The sequence below is a fragment of the Ruditapes philippinarum genome, unplaced genomic scaffold, assembly GCF_026571515.1.
Source record: "Ruditapes philippinarum isolate M1 unplaced genomic scaffold, ASM2657151v2 ctg1746_1_1_1_1, whole genome shotgun sequence".
NCBI lineage: Eukaryota > Metazoa > Mollusca > Bivalvia > Venerida > Veneridae > Ruditapes > Ruditapes philippinarum.
The window spans coordinates 57,508-80,501 of NW_026851517.1; the positions used below are offsets into that span (position 1 = coordinate 57,508).

Consider the following 22,994-nt stretch of genomic DNA (forward strand, 5'->3'; position numbering starts at 1 on the left):
AGTCCTTGGGTCATGGCTGAATAAAAATCAAGTTGTCCGAGATATATTTCATTACCATCAGTCCTCATGTTCGAAAAAAATTTCAAGAAGCTAAAAATATCAATGAGCTGTTTGATAATAAGTTCCCGGTGACACAAGGAAATTTGTTAAAGAACTGGGTCAGTCTCCTCAAAAAGTTACATCAACAACGGTAAATTTTGCCGTAAATTACAAATTAAAAATTTTTGTTTTACGCTGCATCTTGAAATAGCTGATGAATATCAATCTTAAAATAATAAAAAAGTATTTAATCTGATATGATCAAAATCAACAACAACAACTAGAAATGTGAACGTTTTTGCATATATTTTTCACAAATTTGTAAAGAAACAAAACAAGATAGCTAAAGAGACTAAGCGAACAGGTTTTATAGTACTGCTAGACCTGTTCACTGAAGCCAATCCCGTATCCAAAGCCAACCAGAACCGTGACATATTTATGTCACGCTGCAGGGGTTTTTTACTAACAAATTGACACCGATAGTCGGGCGTCTTCCCCTCGGTAAATAGCCAAGTTTTTTCCCCAAAAAATTATATTTTCCCTTTAAACTGGATCAGATTAAATATTTATATGCCTATGGTTTAAAATGATTTTCTCCATTTTATCAAGGATAACCCAACAATTGTAGTCCAAAATAAGCAAAAACACTGCAGAAAACTGCAAGTACTGTCTCAACATGGAGACTGCCATTTTTTTTCTTGGCTATATCCCATACTGAACGGTACTATTTCTGGAAATCAGTTGCTATCAAAATAATGTCATTTTCTTTGTTATTTTTAGTAAAGTAATATATTTTGTATTTCTTAATTACGAAAAAGACTTGTATGGAGCTAAAGTGAGTCACAGATACATTATCATACCTATATAGTATACTGTATTAAATTTCATACAAAAATGGAAGTATAAAAACCATTCAACACCATACATATTAAGATGTTATACTGCAAAGAATATTTGCATGATGATAAAGTTTTTAAGGGGAAAAAAGATATAGTTGTGACTCTCTACTATGTAGTTTAGTATACAGTATAAATAACGTCATAATTTTCCCCAAATTGACTTTTTTCGTATATTTTTTCCCCTCCCTACCAGTGTCCAGCGTCTTCCCCTTTTCCTAAAAAAAAAACCCTGTGCTGTAATTCAATAAATTTGCTTTATCTGGACAAAAGCTATTTTAATACAGGTAGTTAGATATATTTGGGACACTTAAGACTATATTTTTGAACACAGAATGTTAAGTTGATCAGCAATTTTTTTCCCTATATAAGTGGTACCCAATAAGGGACCCATTCACAATCACAAAAGGACCTTCACAATTTTCAGACAGGGTCCGACGGACCCGTTCACAATTCTGATGAAATTTCACAATTTCAATTAATTAAGCCTTTAATAATGTATTATTTCCTCTCTTCGCATAATGATGCTAAAATTTTGCCTGTTGTGCTTTGTTTATCTTAAAATGCGTTTAGCCGACCATGATTTCCGTTGCATTGGCCCTTTAAATTTTCGTATTATTTAAATACGAAACTTCTAGGGACGAATCAATACCGAAACAAGCATCTGGCAATTTCTGTAAACATCATTCAAAATGTCTCGTAACAGTAAAGCTTTAGACATTTAATGATTAAGTATGTTTAAGTCAGTCACAAATTATATGTTCTTACTGCTTAATAAGATATTCACAATGTCTTAAGTAAAAAATTCACAATTTGTTAAGAAATGACGCTTTTTTTTCACAATTTTTATGGTACCGGACCCATTCACAATTCAGGGAAAAAAATCGCTGTTGATGATATTATGCCGTAAAGTTTATCAGTGGGTTCACATTTCATAAAATTTGCCGCCATTGCTGCCTAATTATCACGTGACTAGTGAGAATTTAGGTTCAGATACCTTTACATGACATTTGGTGACCCGAACCCAAATGCTATTTTTAATTGAAAACATGGATTGCAATTATGAATAACAGTGTATTTATTCAATAACAGACATTGTACCAAAAACATGTTGGATTTATATTGTTTTGAGTGATGATTCATGAATTATTTGTTTGTTTTTATTTAAAATCATGCACTTACTATAAATAGTGTATGGTCCGTTACTAAAATTAGATGCTAGAATTCCCAAAACTTGAAGTCCTGCGAGATTTCATTTGAAAGCAGACTCCATATTGGTAAACATTCTATACATATTTCCCTAACAAATAATTGGGTACACAATGTCATTAAAGTTTCATTTAAAAACAAAACATGAATTGATTCAAAATTGATTTGTTTATCAAATGGTATTTTTATTTGACCCAAATTTAATTAATAAGGGGTGATTTTAATAGGTTTTTATGTACAGCACACAAACTGCCAAAATTCTGGTAGCCTATGCAAATAGGGTTGACCCATAACTTTACAGGCCCGTCGTCACGATTTTGTGATTGGTGCGGCCAATTTGATTGGTTAACGGTAGAATCTAGGGGGGTACAGGGGCATGCTCCCCCGGAAATTTTTTTGGATGCTCTCAGGGGCGTTTTCCCGTATATTTGGCACAGTTTACAGCCTGCCGCTAGTATATGTTATAGTAATATTTCAAAGATTTTTTACAGATTCAAGTGCGTCGTAAGTTTTAAGGGTGAAATTTAAGTTTCGCATGACGGACGGACAGGTGTACATAAAAGATGAATACATGTAATTGATATTTGGCAAATGAAAAATAAACAATAACTGATGTTATTATAATTCTTTAGATGCATTTTTATCTGATGATTATAAAGAAATATTACAGTACGTGGATTATTGTTTAGCATAAATCACACAATGGTATAAGCTTAAATAACAATCGATGACATAATGGAAGAATAGTACATAACGGGTCAACAATAACCACTTTTTGTTTAGCAGTAGCTTGTTTTTTGTTACCAATAATCTTACACAACAAAGAGTCTCATTTTATGTAAATTTTCCAAAAACACATCACCGTCGTTCGCTGGTAGTAATGAACTCATTGGCAATTACATGTACGTTGAGTGGATCTGTCCAGTTAACACCATTAGATTGTTCACAGGAACTTGAAATTCTATCAATGTTAATGATAATATCCAAAATGTACCCCCTATACAGTATAAATAAACGGTTATATTTTGGATATTATCATTAACAGATTAATATTGATAGAATTTCAAGTTCCTGTGGATTGTTCAAACGTACTTGAGACATTGTCGATCTCAGGTATGTCTTAATTCTTCTGAACGCCGAGAATGTCCTTTCACTAACAAAATCTTAAACAACACAACGACCTCATGGAACAGTGCTCTTACTAGCACAGACTGTTCTGACGCAAATTTCAAAATGTCGGGTAGAGTAACAGTACTATTTTCTGATTTGTCAAAATGTGAACGTCGCAGCTGAAGCTGCTCATCTAAGATGTCTCGGTTAATATCGTTAACACCGTTATCACTCTCACTTTGAAGTTTAATCCATAAAGAATCAAAACTGTTGTCTGACCTCATGTCTATCAAGCTATATAGAGTCCACTTTGCTAGCCGCTGGCCCTTGGATGCTGACAGTGAAACTGTTGAGGATATTTGCTAAGGTTGTCTGTCAATGCTAGGATGCTGTGTGCGAGCATTACACCGAAAAAAGTCTCGAACTTGACTTCGTAGGACCCCTACATATACCTGGTTGATTAATTGTGTCCAGTTGTTTCTTCGCGTCATGTTTGTATATTACCGCGCATTGCATAAGGGGCCAGTTAAATGCCAAATTGCTAATCAGCGATGCATGTTTTTTCTTTTCTTTTTTTTTTTTTTAACTCATTTTTGGCAAAAATATTGGTCCTGCCAAGGCCGGACCGGCCGGACCATCGACGACGGCCTTGCTTTAGTGTCGCACAACGTCAAAATAAAAGTGACATATAAAGTTATGGAAGCCAGAACTAAAAACAAGGTTGACTTTTAACTTCACATTAGCTAATGTTTCCTGTAATATGTAAACTGACTTAAAATAAAGTTTCTTGTGTCTTGTATCTTCAGTGTATCCCAAATTTTGAAATATACGCCCACTTCTAGCCGATTTGGGATAACCTCTGCAGTAAATTTACTGTTGCAGTGTCGGCATAATTTATGATAAGTTTGTCAGCATATTCAAGTCAAAAAATACACTATACTTACATATATTTTATTGATAACCTCGCCGATTAAAGTTAATTAGCACATGTGCAGTATTGTGTAATCGGAACATGGATTTCAATTCTTTTACAGTAAAATTTAATGTCATTTATCTAATTTTCACATGACTTGATCGATTTTGGTGATGGTGATGTCAACAATGGTAGGCTTGATCAACAATATTCTACCGGAAGTGGAATAAGTTCTGACAATTTTATAAAATGGTTGAACACCACCATTACTTTTTATCTAATCCCTCTCGGGGACGTTGACGTGTCTGCGAGTCAAAATCGCAAAAAAAGTTAAAAATAATAATAATGAAAATAATAATAATAATAAAACCTTTTTTTAAAGAATTAACACTAGAGATATGTAAGTAAAATATGGTATAGATAGTATCCGAGACTTAAAATATCTTAGTCCTAGATAGTGTCAATAAGTACCAACAAAGTACCAATAAGTATGCACATCTATAGGGAAAAAATCGCTTCGATCTCTGATCAGTACTGACTCGTGATTTCGGCTAGATAGATATAGATGGAAATATAACGACGCCAACTCCACATAGTTGCAGGATATGAATCATTATAATGTACATGTAGCTTACAAGAGAAAGAAATGCTTGAAATTGTGCTTAAATTATATGTTGACGCCTGTCGCTGCTTGTAAGCTGCTGTTTCAAAAGTAAAGACTTACTGTTACCCTTTGTGAGCTTTTACATCCAGATACCGGAAGATTAATATAATGCAAGGGACAGGACGTGAAATGTTTATACCACTTGGTTTCAGTGGATGAAATGGATGCAAACATGACAAAATATGTTAAAATGGTTAGCGGGTTTGTATGTTATCTTGAATTATTTGAATATGCCCATGCATTAAAGTAATGTATATGACACACTCGGTTTCATATCTTCTGATTTGACGAAGTTATATTGAAGATATAAACTGGCCGTGTACATAGTTTGAGATAAGCCTAACTAATTGTACTACGCGTTGAGATTATTGTACTCTTTTTGGGCAATATTTCCCTTTTCTCCTAAAACAAAAATATCTCAGAATCTAGCTTTGGCACGTGAAAATTTGACAAGTGATTTTTTTCTGGCCTGTAAGTTCATGAAACAAAACAGAAATAATATTTTGATGGAATAATCATTCGTTATATTAAAATGATTATTCGTGTATTATTATTATTTTGGTATTATTGTATTTAGTGCAATGATAATCAAATATAACAACACGTTAATTACAGCCTACAGCTGAAATATTTAAAATTTGTTTTTCTATTGTATTGAAAAATTCATGAATGTTAAAAAGTACATTTGTATCACTTGATCAAATTGAAAGTTACACGAAAAGTAGATATGAACCGAAATGAATATTACTTCTTGAAACTACCAAAATTAGTGCATATCTGTCAAAGATAATAAATCAGAAAAGAAGTAACAGCAAATTTCGTCCGTTGTCAATTTTCCCTTTGCAACACGATTCAATAGACAGCCCGATATAAGTAATAATACGTATGTATAAACATTACATTAGGGATATTTGTATTGTATCAGTGCGAGATCGAGAGTTGGTAAATTGTGAATGAATATCAGATGCATATTAACATGGAGCATTTATTCCAAATTCAGTTAAATTCTTAACTGATTTTGTATACTCGACTAACCTAACTTGTAATAGAAAATTTAAGGGTTGCAATTGTGTCACTCGCTGTTCATATTCTCATATAATGAAATGTTTAACGCACTGAATTAATGGAATAGGATTGATTTCAAATAACGTTTTTTGTGTGTGTTTTTTAAAAAGACTTTGGATGCACCTATCATATAGTAAAACATTTCCCCAATTGAAACTGTATAATAGAATTGGTTTAAACTTGAATGAGCTTTTTGATTTAATAACTAAAATATCCAATCTGCCTATAACTGTAGCATGCGCCTTTAAACTTTCCGAGTGTTAGCCACTTTCAGAGATTTTAGAACTGTCATCATCATCCATATGTTCATCGGTAATCTCGAAACTGCACTTCTGCCTACAAGAACAGCATTTCCACTTTGACCGGATCAAACTCCTCACAGTGATTAGTGATTACCTCCCTTTGCAGAATCTCTGTACTGAGAAGGGGAGATCACTGCGTAGGAGATTCTGACCGGATATGTTTTTATTGTTTTAAAATTAAAGGCGTGGTTTGGAAGCCTTAACTCTCTCAAGACAGTAACAATGAGTCATCACTGGCGCCGGTAATACGGTGTGATCTTCGGATTTGATAAAAAAATTTAATACAAATTCCTAAATGCAACGAAAGCGGAAGAAATAAACCAAAAGAAACAGATAACAAATCTTTATCTAAAATACTTGAACAGTGAATTTAGATTTTAATAGTTTAAACATCGGCTGACCTAAACACATTTATATACATTAGTCCATGTGAAGATCTACATTATCGAAAGTGATAATATTTATCAGAGTTAAATGATTGGCTGTTAAATGAGATAAAACATTCTTGTCATGAATGGTATCAACATATATTGACCTTTTCATTTTTCAATGAGTAGTTTACTTTAAAGTAAATAAATCTATATATCTGCTGCAAAAATTTTGATTAAAAAAAAAAAAATTCCTAAAATGCCTGTAGATCTATGACAAAAAAATTGGTTATTTCCTTAAGAGATGACGGCGCATGAACAAAAGCATTAACCTAGCTTAAAAACAGTTCCAGAACATTTTACTTTGTTAACATACGTGTACAATATTCATATGTGTGTTAATTAACAGAGACATTATGTTTTACAACTTTTTCTAAAATCTATTAAGAATGTAGGAATGCATGTAACATGATTTTAGTGATTACAGGGAGGTCCCCGATAATGTCGCCAAAACAATTGGCCAAACCGTTTTGTATATTTTGTGGAAATGTGATGTATAAATAACGTATGTTTATATATGTAATAAGATAAGCATAATTGGTTACGACTCACGGTAATGTGTTTTAAAATAATAAATCTATAAAAAGTAAAAGTTTAAATATAATATGCCAAAACATATAATACGTTGTTGTAAGAAGGCAAGATAAAAAGTCATTCGCAGCTCTATTATATTATATTTTTTAATCAACAGTGAGAACCAGCCGTTTACTGTTAAGTCACAGTGATAAAGAGGTTCCTTACCTATAATACGTTCACCAAAATTATGCTTCATTATTAAATCATCGCTATAGTTCTTTACACATTTAAATAGCAATAAAGAGAAAACATATTTTGTATAAGAAATAACTATTTTAATGCTAGATGTACTTCATTTTCATTATCGCATGACCGCCACAACTTTCCTTTGAAGATCGGCGTTCTCTAAATTTCGGTATTGGAAAACTTTGGGGTGCTCTAAATGAGGTATCAGTACGCTTTGGGGTGCTCTAAATGAAGTATCAGTACACTTTCTCGCGCATGCCCAGTTTATTATTTTATTTCAAATCATTATCGACATAAAGTGGGTATACCTAAAAAAGAACAAAACAAAACATTACACAGTTGACAGAACTTTTTTTTTTAAATATTAACATATCGTCACGATCATTTTTTTTTTTTTTAAAAACTTGAAAATGCAGTTATTAAAAAGATGTTGACTTCAGTGGAAAATAATCGCCATTTTCTGCATCCTGACCTCGAGGACAAGTCTGAAACAATGATCAAATTATTCATTTTTTTTTTTTTTTGGCTTTAAACAATGTCTTCGTTTTACAGGAGATTCTGACCAGTGAGTCACTCAGTTAATCACTACACGTATGAACATAATATTATAGCGTTATTTTTAATATATAGATGGAAGAAGTGTTAAGAAAAAATCACTACATTGTCGTTAGTTTTAAACAATACGCGTACAAGATATACCTCTGAAATATACACCGGGACTATTATCGACAATATTTCCTAGATTATATTTTGAAAATGAGCTGGAAAGATGATGAATATTTGGCATTCAGAAAAAAATGCATCAACTAACCTCGTCAAATGGTTATTCAATTCCAGTTCCTTCAACGGCATCATATGGGTATATTTCTGTGGGTATTTCTTAAAATATTTATATGTTTAAATAAAAGCAAATATTACCAGAGAGAGAAAAAAGTCGTGATAGTCATGCGATAAAACAGTTACAGAATAAAAGGGTCAATCATGGAAATTAATCTCGACGTTCCGTCTCGATTAATTTCCTATGATTGACCCTTGTTGTCGCCCCATGCGCTGATACCAGCCGGTAAAGTCCTCGTATATATTCTATAACTATTACATATTACAATACCTTCAAAAATGAACACATACTATGGAATGCCGGTAGGGACATGCCAATTTGCTAATTTGTCAATTGCTGAATTGCTTATTTGCTAATTGCCGATTTGCTTATTTGCCAATTGCTGAATTGCTAATTTGCTTATTTGTTAACAGCTGGATTACGTATTTGCTTATTTGCCAATTGCTAATTTGCTTTTTTGCAAATGAAATACTTTACACTGTGCCGGAAAGATATGGAAAATCTGACTACAGACAACAAGTTGAGTCAGATCTGTTAACTTTTACCAACAGTATTCTTGTAAATTCAGTGTTTTTTCAAGACTACTGTTGATCTATGAATTTAGTTGCAGTGATGCCTACGCAGATTTATGTCTACAGCTGATGGCTGACATGTCCTTGAGAACACAGACGCTTTGGGTCTGATCCCGTACCCCAACGTGAAACATGCCCCTGTAAACACTCATTTTAAAATATTTTAATATTTAAACACGAATTGGACATCGTTAAAACTGGTTTCAAGCAATTTTTACATATACCGGTATGAAAAAATACCATATACCACCAATTAAGTCTCAATAAAGTACTTAATGGTTTTATCGTTGTAACAAATGTCCAATTCGTATTTAATAAATATTAAAATAATTTTGATATAGTGTTTACAGACGCGTATCACGTTAGGGGCAGGATGTAACCCGCCAGCATCTGTGCTTGAGCCTGCCTTATAACGTGTTGCAGCTATAGATCTGTTTGTGCAGCTTAAGTCAGAGATTGATGGCATAATAAACACTTGATTAGTCATATATAAGTGAACATTATTGGGTAAAGATTGAAAATAAAAGAACTTGAAAACAAAACTATTTCTTATTTTATGGCATATAAAATGTCGTTATTCTCAGCAGATTTGTCGCAGAGGGCCTCATTTTAGTGGTACGAACACATAGTATCACAAATGATACATTTGGTACATGCTTAACACGGGTGTTTGTCTTTGCACTTAAGCAATAGGCTGCGTTTTTGGCTTTGTAAGATTTTGAGATCACTTATGTCTGTTTGTGCATCAACATTTTGCTTTGGTTTAATGTTTTTGAAATTTGGTCACACTTTTCCATTTTTTCATATTGTACATTTTACATGCTATCATGTGACCATGACCATGATCATGACCTAGGGTATAATGGACAAAGCCTCTTTGAATATTGTGTATGCATGCTGCCTATTTAATGCTTATTTGAAGTTACAGTTAGATATAAGCAAAAGTAATAGAGATATGACAGAAAAACAAAGGCTTCTCAGTACAATACATTGGTGACCTTGACATTCAGTATATAACGGGCACAGCTTCTTCATGTACATGTACTTTGTATGCATGCTTGTGACGCAAAGTTTATGCAAAGTTGCAGTAAGATGCATGAATCAGCAAAAGTAACAGAGATATGACAGAAAAACAAGTTACCAAGAAAACCAATGCATTGGTGGGTAGAACAGCATCCCTATTCTCTGAATAGTGGAGCTAAAACTGAAACTCAAGATAATTAAAAAAACAACTACTTTCTGAAACTGAATTTATTTTTTTCGAAATTGATTAAAATGTATCCATCTGTCTTTCTACCTATATTCTAGGTAATGATGGATTGATCCTAATTGTCACAAGTTATAATTAACAAAACTTTATAAACATAATAACATGATATAGGTTCATGAGCTTGAAATAAAGACTACAAAGACTTTAGCATAAAAATATATATATTTAAGCAAATAAGCAATTAGCAAATAAGCAAATTGGCAAATCAGCAAATAAGCAAATTGGCAAATCAGCAATTAGCAAATAAGCAATTAAGTAGTTGGCAAATAAGCAAAGTGGCATGTCCCTACCGGCATTCCATAGAACACAATACATTTTGTATGAAATAAACCTTTAAATAAGTTTTCTGATATATTATTTGAACACAACAGAACAGAAATCTTATTTGTCGAATTTGAACATTGCATTATCGTATATATATTGTAACATATTTTATTTTTACATACATTTTTACATAGATGGATTAACGTGACATGGTATAAGTGTTCATTTGCTGTTTGAATCAATGTGATACTAGTAATACATAAGAAAGATGTAAAGATAATTTTATCAAATCAAAATGAAAACATCAGTAAATATATTGATAATCTAAACAAAATATGATGATAATTGTTCTTGTTCATCTGTTGTAAATAAGTTCAATGTTGTATGGCGAATAACATTAATAAACATTTTTATTATTGTTCATTTTTAACATTCACTACACACAGGTTTTGAAAATTATGAAATATATTTTGTTAACTAATGTAACAGACGTAAGTTTATCTGATTAGGGCATGTGAGAGTGTATAGATTAACTTTCTGTTAAGGTTATAGTGTTATCTTAACTTGTATTTACTTTTAAAGTAGCACCCATTTAATGCACCTGACACGCTGATAGCTGCACGTTCATGTATGAGGCAACTGTTGGCAGTATGTGATATTTTTATTTTATTTTTAATTATTTTATTTAAAAAAAAAACAACAACAAAAACTCTAAAACTCATATTTACCGTTTTGATATATACATATATACATATACACATGTACATTGTATCGTACATTTTTGTATGAAATCCGACAGGCCAAATGAAAAGCAATTTATTTTCTGTTTTTATCAAAATACATGTATACAATGATTGTACATTTTTCTATGAATTCCAACAGGTCAAATGAAAAGTATTTTATTTTCTGTTTCTATTTTATTTTTCAACATACTTCTGTTTATCAACTGGGGGATAGGCACGATAAATTCTTTAAACCATCATTGTTTTTACATGTAGCTAAAGGAATTTTGAACAGCGGGATTGACCTATGATTAATTTATTGATTGGCCTGAAGTGTGAAAATCTGTTGAATAGACCTTTGAAGTCTCGGAATATTGTTTTATCCGTCCAGAAAATATAGACATGTGCCATTAAAATTCATCAAAATAAGTGTGCTTGATTATAACTGTGACCTATGTAAATGGAATTAGCTGTTGAGAATTGGATTATTTACGGCCATTAAAGTCTCACAACAGGTAAGTTTGTTAGCCATTCCAAATATGTCAACGTTTTTCGTTATTGTGATTATCAATTACATTATTTTTTCGAAACTGGATTTTTGAAAAGTTAAATATATTTTCCCTTTCCAAATATATTTCATTCATCACAAAACGTCTATCGAAACCAGGGTGCAGTTCAATAAAACACAGTATAATATTTGTTAAGATACATTGATGGACACATATACAAAAGAGGCCTACCTCTCTGACTGCATAAAAAAGAAGATAATATTTAGTTTTAATAGAATAAGTATATCTAATAATTTCATTTATACAAGTAACACAGGTTTAAGGGTTTTGTGTTTTTTGTTTGAACGATACAATCATCACAGCGGGAGGTTAGCGAAAATATTAAATTAATATGAAATAGAGCATCTAATTATATTGTAATTACGGTGGCATAGAAGTACAGTGGCAAAGAGATGACATACGCAATACTTGTTTTATTGTGTTCCACAACTTATTCAATTGTTTGGATATTATAAGCCTTCCATCGACTAGGATATTTTTTTCACAAAATACGGCGTTAGTTAGATAACTATTCGTACAAGGCTACGGAATTCACCGAGCATTAACGATCATTGGACATATTCATCACGTAATGATTATGTTATCAGCCAAGGTACTTGACATTTGTTACCCAGGGATTGTGTTTAAATAATCATGCTAATTTTCATGATTTTTTTCTAAATATATTAAAAAATAAAATATTGTCAGGGAAACGAAGAAAGTAATTTACACATTGCAAACGGCACTTAACATCAAGAGCAAATATGGTGTAGATTATTCTATAATATTATATGAGTCATATTCATCTTTGACTTGGATTTCATTATTTCAGAATTATAATTCTGTCAAACTATATCACATTTTTGAAGATTGGCGTCGGTTCTTTAAGGAGCTCCACTAAGCCCTAAATATATTGTTTGAAATTCTTACGTAGTAACACTTAAAATAGAAAATCTGCAAAGAATAAGAATTTATAGAAATATACTCAGAAAAAAATTGAATGTCGAGTTTTTTGGTGCGATTCTTAGCCAGATTTGAGCGAAAAGCGTTGGAACCATTTTCATTTTTGGCTTATTGTGCACAATGAAAAAAAAGATCATTCCGGAAAAAAAGGAGTTGCATTCTAACAGCTTTGAAAGGTTCAAGTTAACAGTACATACAACATACCTTTATCTTGATGACAACGGTGTAATCAGTGAATGGGACTGACAGGAAGTAAGCTACTATTGGACCATATATTACATACAAATGCAATTTAGCAGATAACAACAGACATGATAAACTTATCAAGTAAGGTCTGAGCTTTTAAGTATATCTGTATTGAAGAGCTGCGAAATATCAAATGATCTTATCAAAGCTACAGTGAGATGTTGGAGATTAATACTAAAAAAAATTTACTAAGGATTATTTATTTCGTGATTTTGCTATTTTAAATGACAGTTTACAGCATTTATGTATACGGGTATCTAATTATCTGAAGTAAGAAAATATAACTTCTGTATTGAAATACATACAGTAGCAATTATAATTAATTGGATCAGAAGTTTATTCTGGATTTTTTTTTTAGAACATGTACTAATCTATTTCTTACTCTTTCCTTGAAAAATTTGTAATCTATTTTGTCTACTTATTATATTTATTCAGTTTATTTTACCAAAGTATAATCTTGTGTGATCTTTGATATATTGTTCAAGTTATCTTAAATGATTTAAGCAATGCCAATCTGAACACTGTTACAAACAAAGTGATTACAACGGGTTAGAAATAAGATGTGATTGGATATCTTGAAATTTAGTTTGTACTTTCCAGGTATTTAACAGAATACCGTGTATTAAGATGAACTGACTGATCTAGGTGTGTCGTCTGCTTGTCGTCTGCTAGATGAACATTACAATGAAATTTTACTCGAATATCAGAATTGTGGACTTTTCAAGTGTATGAAATAAATGGAAAATTTTATATCCATGACAACACGCTGCCGTACAACGCATCAAATAATCATATTATTTGTTTTATTACAAGCTAACTCTTTCGGTAAGTACTACTTTAAGTTATGTTAAGATCACGTTAAAGATAACTTAATTTTATATGAGATGACATAATATTGGCATATATTTGGTATGAAATTTGTGAGGTTTATTCTACTTGCTTACCCAAACTTTTTTTCAGCGAAATATGAAACAGTCTTCAAATCAATTATCGTTTCAAATAAATAACGAGTAACAAATGTATCACATGTAATTAAGACTTATATCATAAGTTATGTCTTTTTTAATTTGAAGAACATAATACAATGTATTTATAAATTAACATGCCTTTTTTTTAACATGCGTATTTAATCTTTTACCAAGCCATATTAGTGTAGGAAATGGACTACTAAATCATGCATATTTTGGGGGTCAACCAGTCTATGTCTAGGAACAATAAGTCTTATATACCAAAATGTTCACAAGGGATCGAAGAATACGAAACGGTATTTCATTTTAACCCAATTGGTCGGACAATCAAGAAATCCAAGATTGCGTCCAAGATGGCCGCCAAAATTCCGCAAAAAAAGTAATTATCATTATTTGGCCAATGTTTTCAAGAATTTCTAAGTCACTTTTGTCTTCACATATAAATATGATAGAAAATATATGTTTACTGTAAATAAATTGGTTTTTGTCCACTTTTATGGGAGAAATATAAAATATTTGAAAGAATATCATGGAAAATGTATAAAAAATGACCTAAAAGTTAAATTTGATATAAATTTTCATTTCCATGACAACACAATTTAATCTTTATTTCCATATTGTAACTCTTATCATTTATGTCAATTTTAATGTTTATTTACACTTCTCCTGTGGACGCATTATGTTTTTAAACGGGTGGGGTTGACATAACTGATAAGAGTTGAAGTTGTATTTTTGCACAAAAGTACAATATGGAAATAAAAATTAAAATGTGTTGTCATGGAAATGAAAATTTATATCAAATTTAATTTTTAGGTCATTTTTAATACATTTTCCATGATATTCTTTCAAATATTTTACATTTCTCCCATAAAAGTGATCAAAAACCAATTTATTTACAGTAAACATGTATTTTCTATCATATTAATATGTAAAGAGAGAGTGACTTAGAAATTCTTTTAAAAAATGACCAAATAATGATAATTAATGTTTTTGAGGAATTTTGGCGGCCATCATGGACGCCATCTTGGATTTCTTGATTATCCGACCATTTGGATAAAAACGAAATACCGTTTCGTATTCTGCGAACCCTTGTCAACATTTTGGTATATAAAACTTACTGTTCCTAGACAAAGACCGGTAGGGTCCTACTAACCTTTCCTCGTTTCCTACACTACATTTGTTGGTTATATATAAATTCTCGAACTATATTCTAAACACAGAATTAACCATCAGTTTGCTTAATTTGTGTATTGGATTAGTCTTGCTTTGATTTTTTTAAGATTTCATTCAAATTTTAAGCGATTTTAGCTTCCAGTAGTATAGGACCTGGTTTGACTGCACGGATGTACACGCTTGATTGGTTCTATACTGAGGAAAATGCCCGTAACTTTCAATTCAAGAAAGACAATGATGGTTTTGTTTCTTGAATATATTTCAGTTGCTGTGCCAATGTGGATTTGGGCCGAAGGTGAGTGTGTATCAGGCCTGGCTATCACCGTCGTTCTCAAACTGACCTTACTATTAAACGATTACAAATCAAGTGTTATACATGTATAAACAAATTGCAAAAATCAATTAATAGCTGAAATTAATTCATATATACAATTATTTGTTTGTTCTGCTTAGAAATAAATTTTAGCTCTAGTGATTTTCATGTTTAACGGGTTATATAAACAGAATGTCTCACATAAAGATAGAAGAATTATGCCACGTGGTGTGACATTGCCCCTTTTCTTATAAGCAAAATGTACATGAACGTCGGGCTTGTTTTTATTTCATATTACAATTTTACTTATTAATCTTCTGATACCATTTATTTATAGCCGAAATAATCATACAATTTGTTTAAAACTTCTAATCTTTTTTATTAAGCAGTGCTGCTGTTTTTTATTCCTTCAATTTGTTTTTTAATCAACTTTTCTCCCATATTCTATAAGCCCTACTATTAAATATAAAAAAGTGTATTTTTGTCAATTCTGTAACAATTATTTGATTTTATGCCTTATATAAGGTTTCTGTATATTAAAGGATGTGTCAAAGGTGGTTTTACATCAAGTAATGCTAAAAATCTGACAAATAATTTGCCAGCAACTTGCTTCAGAGCCTGTGGCGGAGATTCTACACACGTTGCTTTACAGGTAGGCTAATACTGCCTTATTAACTTAAAGTAAAAGTGTCAATCAGTTAAACATTAATGTATAGAAAGCATTATGTTGTATCAAGTGGAGCTGACAATTTAGTAAATATAGAATACATTAAAGAAATGGAAGCCGAGGTATAGCTCGACATTGCAAGAACAACACCATTCAAACATAACCTGTTTTATGGACGAAATTGAATTTACAAATATTTTTATTAAGATTAGTATCCGCCCGTTTCGCTCAAAAGTGAGAGCATTGAATTAGTCTTCCAGGGGACACTGGTTCGATCCTGGGGAAAGGCGTAATTTTGCTACGAGACAATTTATCTCAGATATTGAGCTTTTTGGTAATTTGTCTCTTACCGAGAGAAATCATGTTAGATAAGTAGTCGGTCACTTTCGAAAAAAAATGGTAATTACTGGTTAGTTACCCAGGAAAGACGTTTAGGTGGACCGACCGGCAAGATATGACCAAATAATTTTTAAAATTTGCGTTAACAAGAAAAACCAACAAATACGGTTTATGCGTCGTCTGGTGATATACATATGGCTATAGTTTGACTGAAAATGTAGAAAAAATCCACTTGTGATCTAAACAAGAGAAAACTGGATTTTACATCCATTTAAAGATAGTTTACATTACAATGTACAACAGTGTGTATGGAATGCAACATCGTATATATTGTATAGTTACGGAACATGCAAACTAACGTTCAATATCATATTGTTATTTAGCAATTTGTACTTTGCTTTTAAACAAATTAATTTTCCAGGGAAATTTCTGTTATTGCAACAATAGTAAAGGTTCGCATGTCCAATCCGATTTTTGTAGACCATGTGAGAAAAACGGAATGCTGGATTGTGGAAACTCTTCTAAGGGATATTGGTCAGTGTATAGGAAAGGTACATTATGTTCATCCCGTTTACGTAGTGTAACATATAAACAGTGCTTATTAATTACATTTTTTCTGGTAATAGCCTTTTTATTAAAGAAAAACTATTTTAATTTTTCATTGTAAAGACATTACTCGTTTAAAGGAGAACAATATGTTGTCAATGAAAGAATTGCTGACATTATTTTGAGTGAAGCTTTGTCCTGTTTAAGTCTTGCAGTGACAAAAATTCTGTTTATGATATATATAATAATGAATATCATTAATTTTATATTTATTAACTTATGTCATATTGCAGCTAGCCAACAAGAACTTGCAAATCATAAAATACCTTTAAACACGACTGGATGTGTTATTTATAGCAAGCGATCATTTCGAGTTGATAACTGCAGCACGAACAACTTACATAGTCTATGTTTATCAAGTATGTGTTTAATTGATCTAATTAGAGCAATTGTTTGTACTATATTACCTTCAGTACATTATCACTAATATAAGAAAAATAATAGCAATAATTAGCTACATTAATATAGGATTAAATTCGACCAGAATGAGTCCGTGCAGCGACATTCTGCTTGCTGGGACAAAAAAGACTATAATTTCTCGGTTATGTTTGATTCTTTAGAGTGGAACAGCCTAGCTAGAGCAAGGACACATAGATTAGCGTCTTAATATGCTTCAAAACATCCTGCAAAATAAGGTTGTTACTTTCCGGTAACAGGACCAACTCAAAATTCCCATTTCTTTTCATTCGAATAAATTCAAACTACCGACTATACAAAAACTCATTCTTCCCAAGGACAATTTTACAATTGCATGCCATGTCCCAAACGGGTTCTCCTTGTCTGGGTCCATGTTTAATAAGATTTTAAGCCAGACTGAGCATCTCTTACCCTTAACACACTTGCTCTGCATTTATCTTTTCCCGTGTAAACCGCTTAAATTATCCTTTTTATAGTAACGAGCAAAGTTTAGGCTTTATTGGAAGATAGGTAGGTGGGTAGACTTTGAATTTAGCAATCCTCATTCTTAGTTCAAGATCAACATGCTAGAATTCATTATCTTGTAGTACAGAGCCTGGTCAGACTGTACGGACATACATTTTGTACTGCTCTATAGGTGACGTATATACATGAATGTAACTTAAAATGTTAATGTCCTAAACATATAGTCAAGTGAAAGGATAAATAATATGATTAAAGATAAGTTTAAGAGTTCATTTATATATTTAAACATGTACATGTAAACTATATATACTAGTGTTCAAACGATGTATATGTATGAAAAACTAGTAAATATTAATTATCATTTTATATATATTTGTTAACTTAAGCTTTTAGCAAAAATCAACACTGCACTAACCATGTACAGAGATGGTCACTCCATGCCTGTGAAAACAAATTCGATAGATTAGTCAGCACATTTGATGTTACAACAAACGGGTGTTCACAATTAGAAATGTGGATTGGATTGTTCGCTTTAGAGGAGCAATGTTAGTAGATCTAATACAGTTCTAACAGATAAAAAAGCATAAGTTTGAGTTGACACATCTTTGAGTGTTTGTTGTAGTTTAGATGTGTTTTTAGAATTCTTTAATGCCGCATTGATTTAATAGGGTTTCTTCATAAATATATAAAAAAGGCAAAGATAGACTTGTCAATTGACGAAAAAGCAAAAGCATATTTATCTACTAAAACAGCTAACAACTGCCGAACACCTAATTATTGTGATAAAAAAAACGACAAAATTGTTTGTTTTTTTTTTAAACCCAACCGTTTTCATTTATTATGTTTCAAATATATTTGCAGCGTCCAAGGATTCATCAATAGCAGTGACAGAGATAACAACAGCATCAGTCAGTGTTCCTAAATCATCTGGTGTGCCGATCTCAAGTCCCGTGATCTTGTCATCACCGGCACGGCTAGAAACAGGTATGAACGATGTATCAACACCATTTGCCATTCCTTCCAGCACCATCACGATATCTCCCACACGCTCGTCTTCAAACGTTGCACTTACTTCAGTTATAAACACAATGCTAACAGAGATTCGAGGTGTTTCTACAACACACTTTTACTCAAAGCACCCAGAAACTGTAGTTACTGAAAACATTGATGAATATTCTAGTAACTCATTACATATAACACCGACGGAGAATAGTCCCTCCAAAACATTGACAATATCATCGAGTCTTTCACATAGTTCTTTAACAACGAGGATATCACACGTGCAAGGAGATAATTTGGCAAGTATTATGACTACACCATTATCAAATATACCTGTTATATCACAATCTGTTACTTTAACTAAATATTGGCAGTCTTTATCTTCTACAATTTTGACTAAATCTACTGTTAAAAATGTAGACAAAACAACGCAGAAAGTGAAACCGGTCACTGACACATCAGTCGGGAAAACGCAAACAGAGAAACCAATCACGAAAACAATACCGGTAGAGCAACCAGTCACAAAAGCAAGGCAGACAGAAAAATCAGACACAAAAACAACACAGACAGAGAAACCAGTCACAAAAACAACGCAGAAAGTCAAACCAGTCGGGAACACAACGCAGGCAAAGACATCAGTGGGGAAAACAACACAGGCAGAGAAACCAGTCACCAAAACACCGACATATTTGACAAATGACGTTTCAAAACAAACCTCAGAGGTTTCGTCTAGAACAGGTTTGTTATGTCTCAAATATAGTCGTGTAGACCAATAAAGTGACATCATCATGTGTATAGCGAATCTATTAATGAATGTTAAATTAAAAAGTGATAAGTTGTTATTTTGTGGAAGGAAAGGGGAGTTTAAGAGAGTTTAAAACATAAATGTACAGACAAATGCGCATTGTATACAAATGGCAGAATAATGACTTTTCTTTTAATCAATTCAAGGCAATGTCACGGAATTTATATAGAAAGTCGTTATCCACGTATTTTCTTTCTGCAGTTGTTTAGATTGTTTACCTATAATATTCATCCTATATTAATAATTCGTTATCAATTAAACTTTTTTCGATAAAGTGTCATATTGTTTCAATGTTTGTAACTTCCATATATAAAGAACATTGTTGTTGTTGTTGTTGTAAAAGTGTTGCGTTTATCGACTTTATTTACAGGTTTGCTGATAGTTATTTCTGTGGTTGGTGCCATAGCGTGTTTCGCTTTAATCACCTTAGGAATTATGGTCGCATATATGAACAGGTATACATACATGTATTTATGTTAATAAATATTTTGAATAAATCTATAAATTGATTATTATTAAGTTGAAATATAGAACATGTGTTGAATGAAATTTGAAGTTTAAGTTTTAGCACAAGTTTAATAATAATAATAAGAAGAAGAAGAAGAAGAAGAAAAAGAAAAAGAAAAGAAGAAAAAAACAACAACAAAAAACACAAAAAAACACGTAAATCCATAAGTGCAGAAATTAAATGAAAATTTATTTGATTCAAAACGTTAGTAACGATTATATTATTAACTGGTACTTTATTTTTTTGATATTATAGATCGTTAAAGAAAGTTAGAAGGAAACTTAACAAGACAACTTTTGTAAGTACTTTGTATTCTCTTCTTGTATGATCAACTTTGTTTAAACAAGTTTATCCCTAGGATATTATTAAACGGGTAATTAAATGTCCTGAGCTTTGTTTGTGCTTATATTAACGCTGATATGAAATTTGAAAAGATAATGTGACATTTATAAAACTTTAAAAGGCCTAACTAGAAGCGATAAAGGTTCTCCAAAAGATTTAGTATACTGTCAAGATATATTTGTTTATAAAACATGAAAAAATAACATGAAAAAATGTTGTTTTTTTGCAGACTGGTGACCATACATCAAATCACGTAACTGAGAATTTATCACAGACTTCTTTAAATGACGATCTCTCGGGATATGACACTAGCAGCGGTTTCTGTCCACGTGGAATCAGAGCTAATTTAGATACATACCATGATACACGGACTATTTTTTATAACGGAAGAACACGGAGAGAAAATGATTATGTTCTATATTAGTCCAAAACTTTAGGATAAATCTTGTCCAGTATGAGCGGAGGAGATTCTCAGCATTATGTTGTCTTGCTATATAAACATTATTTGTTTAATAATGTACCGTATTGTGCTGGTAGTGCCTTATCTTACCTTATATTATGGTGTCTTATATCTTACATGTTAAAGTGCCTATTCTTACCTATATATAAGTCAATACTTATATATTTTGTTCAGATTCTTTGACATTGAACCGTTTATTGTTGTACCTCTTTAATGTTTTCAGTCTCGGAATAAGTCGATGCATATTTGACAGTTATTGCACTTGTGCTATTTTTCAAAGCATTGAAAAGGAAAAAAAATATCACAATGTGTCTACCAAGTTACTTACAGTTAGGGGTCATTTTGCGTATTTTGACATATTTAAGGTTACTAAAGTACCATTAATTTTGTTCACTTGAACACCATTTTAATTTTTGTAAAAACATAATTTTTATTACATTAAGTCGTAGCGCTTCAGAGGGTTACATTTTAATCTGGAAATGTAATTGTTAAGGTGATCTCTCAGTAGACCTATGTTTAGTCAGTCTTATTTGATACGTCTCCTTTTTTATATATTTCTGTTGGACTTTCAAATTATATCATGTCGTATACAATTTAATGAAATAAAACATGTTTAAATAGACATTTTTGTTATGACTCATTGGTTTATCTGCATCATTTTTATGAAAATTTGATCACAAAACAATGCATGTAAGTAAATGAGGCGCGCCATGTCAAAACCAACATAGTACGTTTGCAACCAGCATGGATCCAGACCAGCCTGCGCATCCGCTCAGTCTGATCAGGATTATAAACCCTATTACAAGTGGAGAAACTGATAGCGAACGATAGCAGACTGGTCTAGATCCATGCTAATCGCAAACACACTAAGTTGGTTTTGTCACGGCGCGGCTCAAATAATGATTGAACAATGTGTACAACCGCACTCAAAACAACACGACATATACACAGTACCCTCCTTTGACATTGAAATCTGACCCAGAAACCGGACACTTACAGGGGAAACACTTTACCCCACTCTGGCAGTAAGATAAACATTTCAAGTTATTGTCCTATATAAAAGCAATTAATCTGGAAATTATTAAGCACACTTGCTGGTTTTTCTTTGGTTCTACTACCAGTTTACATGTAGCTTAACATAGATATACGTTCATATATAACTGCTTAAAAGTACAAATTTGAGACAACTACTTAAAACTGGATTAAAACAAACAAACAAGACCAAGTACATAAAAACTTAAATTTATTTCAACACACCAAAACAGGAAATTACAAATAGTGATAGTTTGCAGTATTGAACACATATAAAGGCGTGCAGCTTACATTTGAATATAAAAATCAGTATCATGTAATACCTATAGAACAATTGCTATAATTAATAATAACAGAAAAAATCTCTAAAATCTGAAAAAAATCAAACGGAGTTCTTCACCTTGATTGTTATATTTTATGTATAATTTATGTTACTGACTCATTCTGTTATTTCCTATTCTGCTCTACAATACATTGCATTATCTAGCCTTTACATAGTAAAGTAGTGTCATGTTTTCATTTTATGGTTTGTTGTAACATATGATACTAAATACTATCAACATAATTATTTATTAAATTACAGACCTTCCATATGTATTGACCAACTCACTTTAATGACCATTAACGCAAAAACTTCACCAAAAAGGGTTAACCAATGCCCAGGCTTACAAGTGGGTCCTAACAATAGCTTTGCTTCTGGAACTAAAAACTAATACTAGATTTATAAACAATTTGTAAAGACATCAAATGCTGGAAAAAATTATACACTTCATGTTTAAAACTCAATAATAATAATAATAAACAATAAACAAAACATTTAACATATATCACATAAGTATATTTACATAGTAACAATAAAGAATACATGTAGTTAAAATTGTATCTTATTTTATGAAATATCTACTAAACAAATACATATTCTGTTTTAAAAATATGAAGATTTATCTTTGACATTCAAAACAATGTATCTTTTTATTACATTTATTTAAAAGATTAATATTTGTTTAAGACTGAGAAAAATTGACTTCTCTAACATGTTTAAGCAACACACCTCCAGATTCATTTTAATTTTCATGAAAATTTTGGAAA

General features: G+C 31.6%; 2 protein-coding genes across 9 annotated transcripts in view; one reads left to right on the forward strand and one right to left on the reverse strand.

The window, feature by feature from the left end:
* The window catches only part of LOC132755019 (V-type proton ATPase 116 kDa subunit a 1-like), a 57,114-nt gene extending 52,735 nt beyond the window's left edge, over nucleotides 1-4,379 (reverse strand). For all 4 annotated transcript variants that reach the window (XM_060746878.1, XM_060748331.1, XM_060747621.1 and 1 more), the window contains exon 1: nucleotides 4,199-4,379. The gene's annotated coding sequence lies outside the window, so the exon portion shown is untranslated. The remainder of the gene's footprint in view (nucleotides 1-4,198) is intronic.
* Nucleotides 4,380-10,926: 6,547 nt separating this feature from the next.
* LOC132757708 (uncharacterized) lies at nucleotides 10,927-21,497 on the forward strand. Of its 5 annotated transcripts, none has more exons than XM_060752346.1 (11): nucleotides 10,927-10,980; nucleotides 13,412-13,636; nucleotides 15,218-15,247; nucleotides 15,808-15,917; nucleotides 16,693-16,822; nucleotides 17,111-17,236; nucleotides 18,146-18,304; nucleotides 18,621-19,496; nucleotides 19,934-20,018; nucleotides 20,327-20,369; nucleotides 20,643-21,497. In XM_060752346.1, the coding sequence occupies exons 2-11, from the start codon at nucleotides 13,549-13,551 to the stop codon at nucleotides 20,835-20,837; spliced, it is 1,842 nt and encodes a 613-aa protein (XP_060608329.1). In that variant the 5' UTR covers nucleotides 10,927-10,980; nucleotides 13,412-13,548; the 3' UTR covers nucleotides 20,838-21,497. The 5 variants fall into 5 exon arrangements, with proteins under 5 accessions (XP_060608329.1, XP_060605445.1, XP_060607600.1 ...); XM_060749462.1 differs by lacking the exon at nucleotides 10,927-10,980 and adding an exon at nucleotides 11,233-11,569; XM_060751617.1 differs by lacking the exon at nucleotides 10,927-10,980 and adding an exon at nucleotides 11,626-12,892.
* The last annotated feature ends 1,497 nt before the right edge of the window (nucleotides 21,498-22,994 follow it).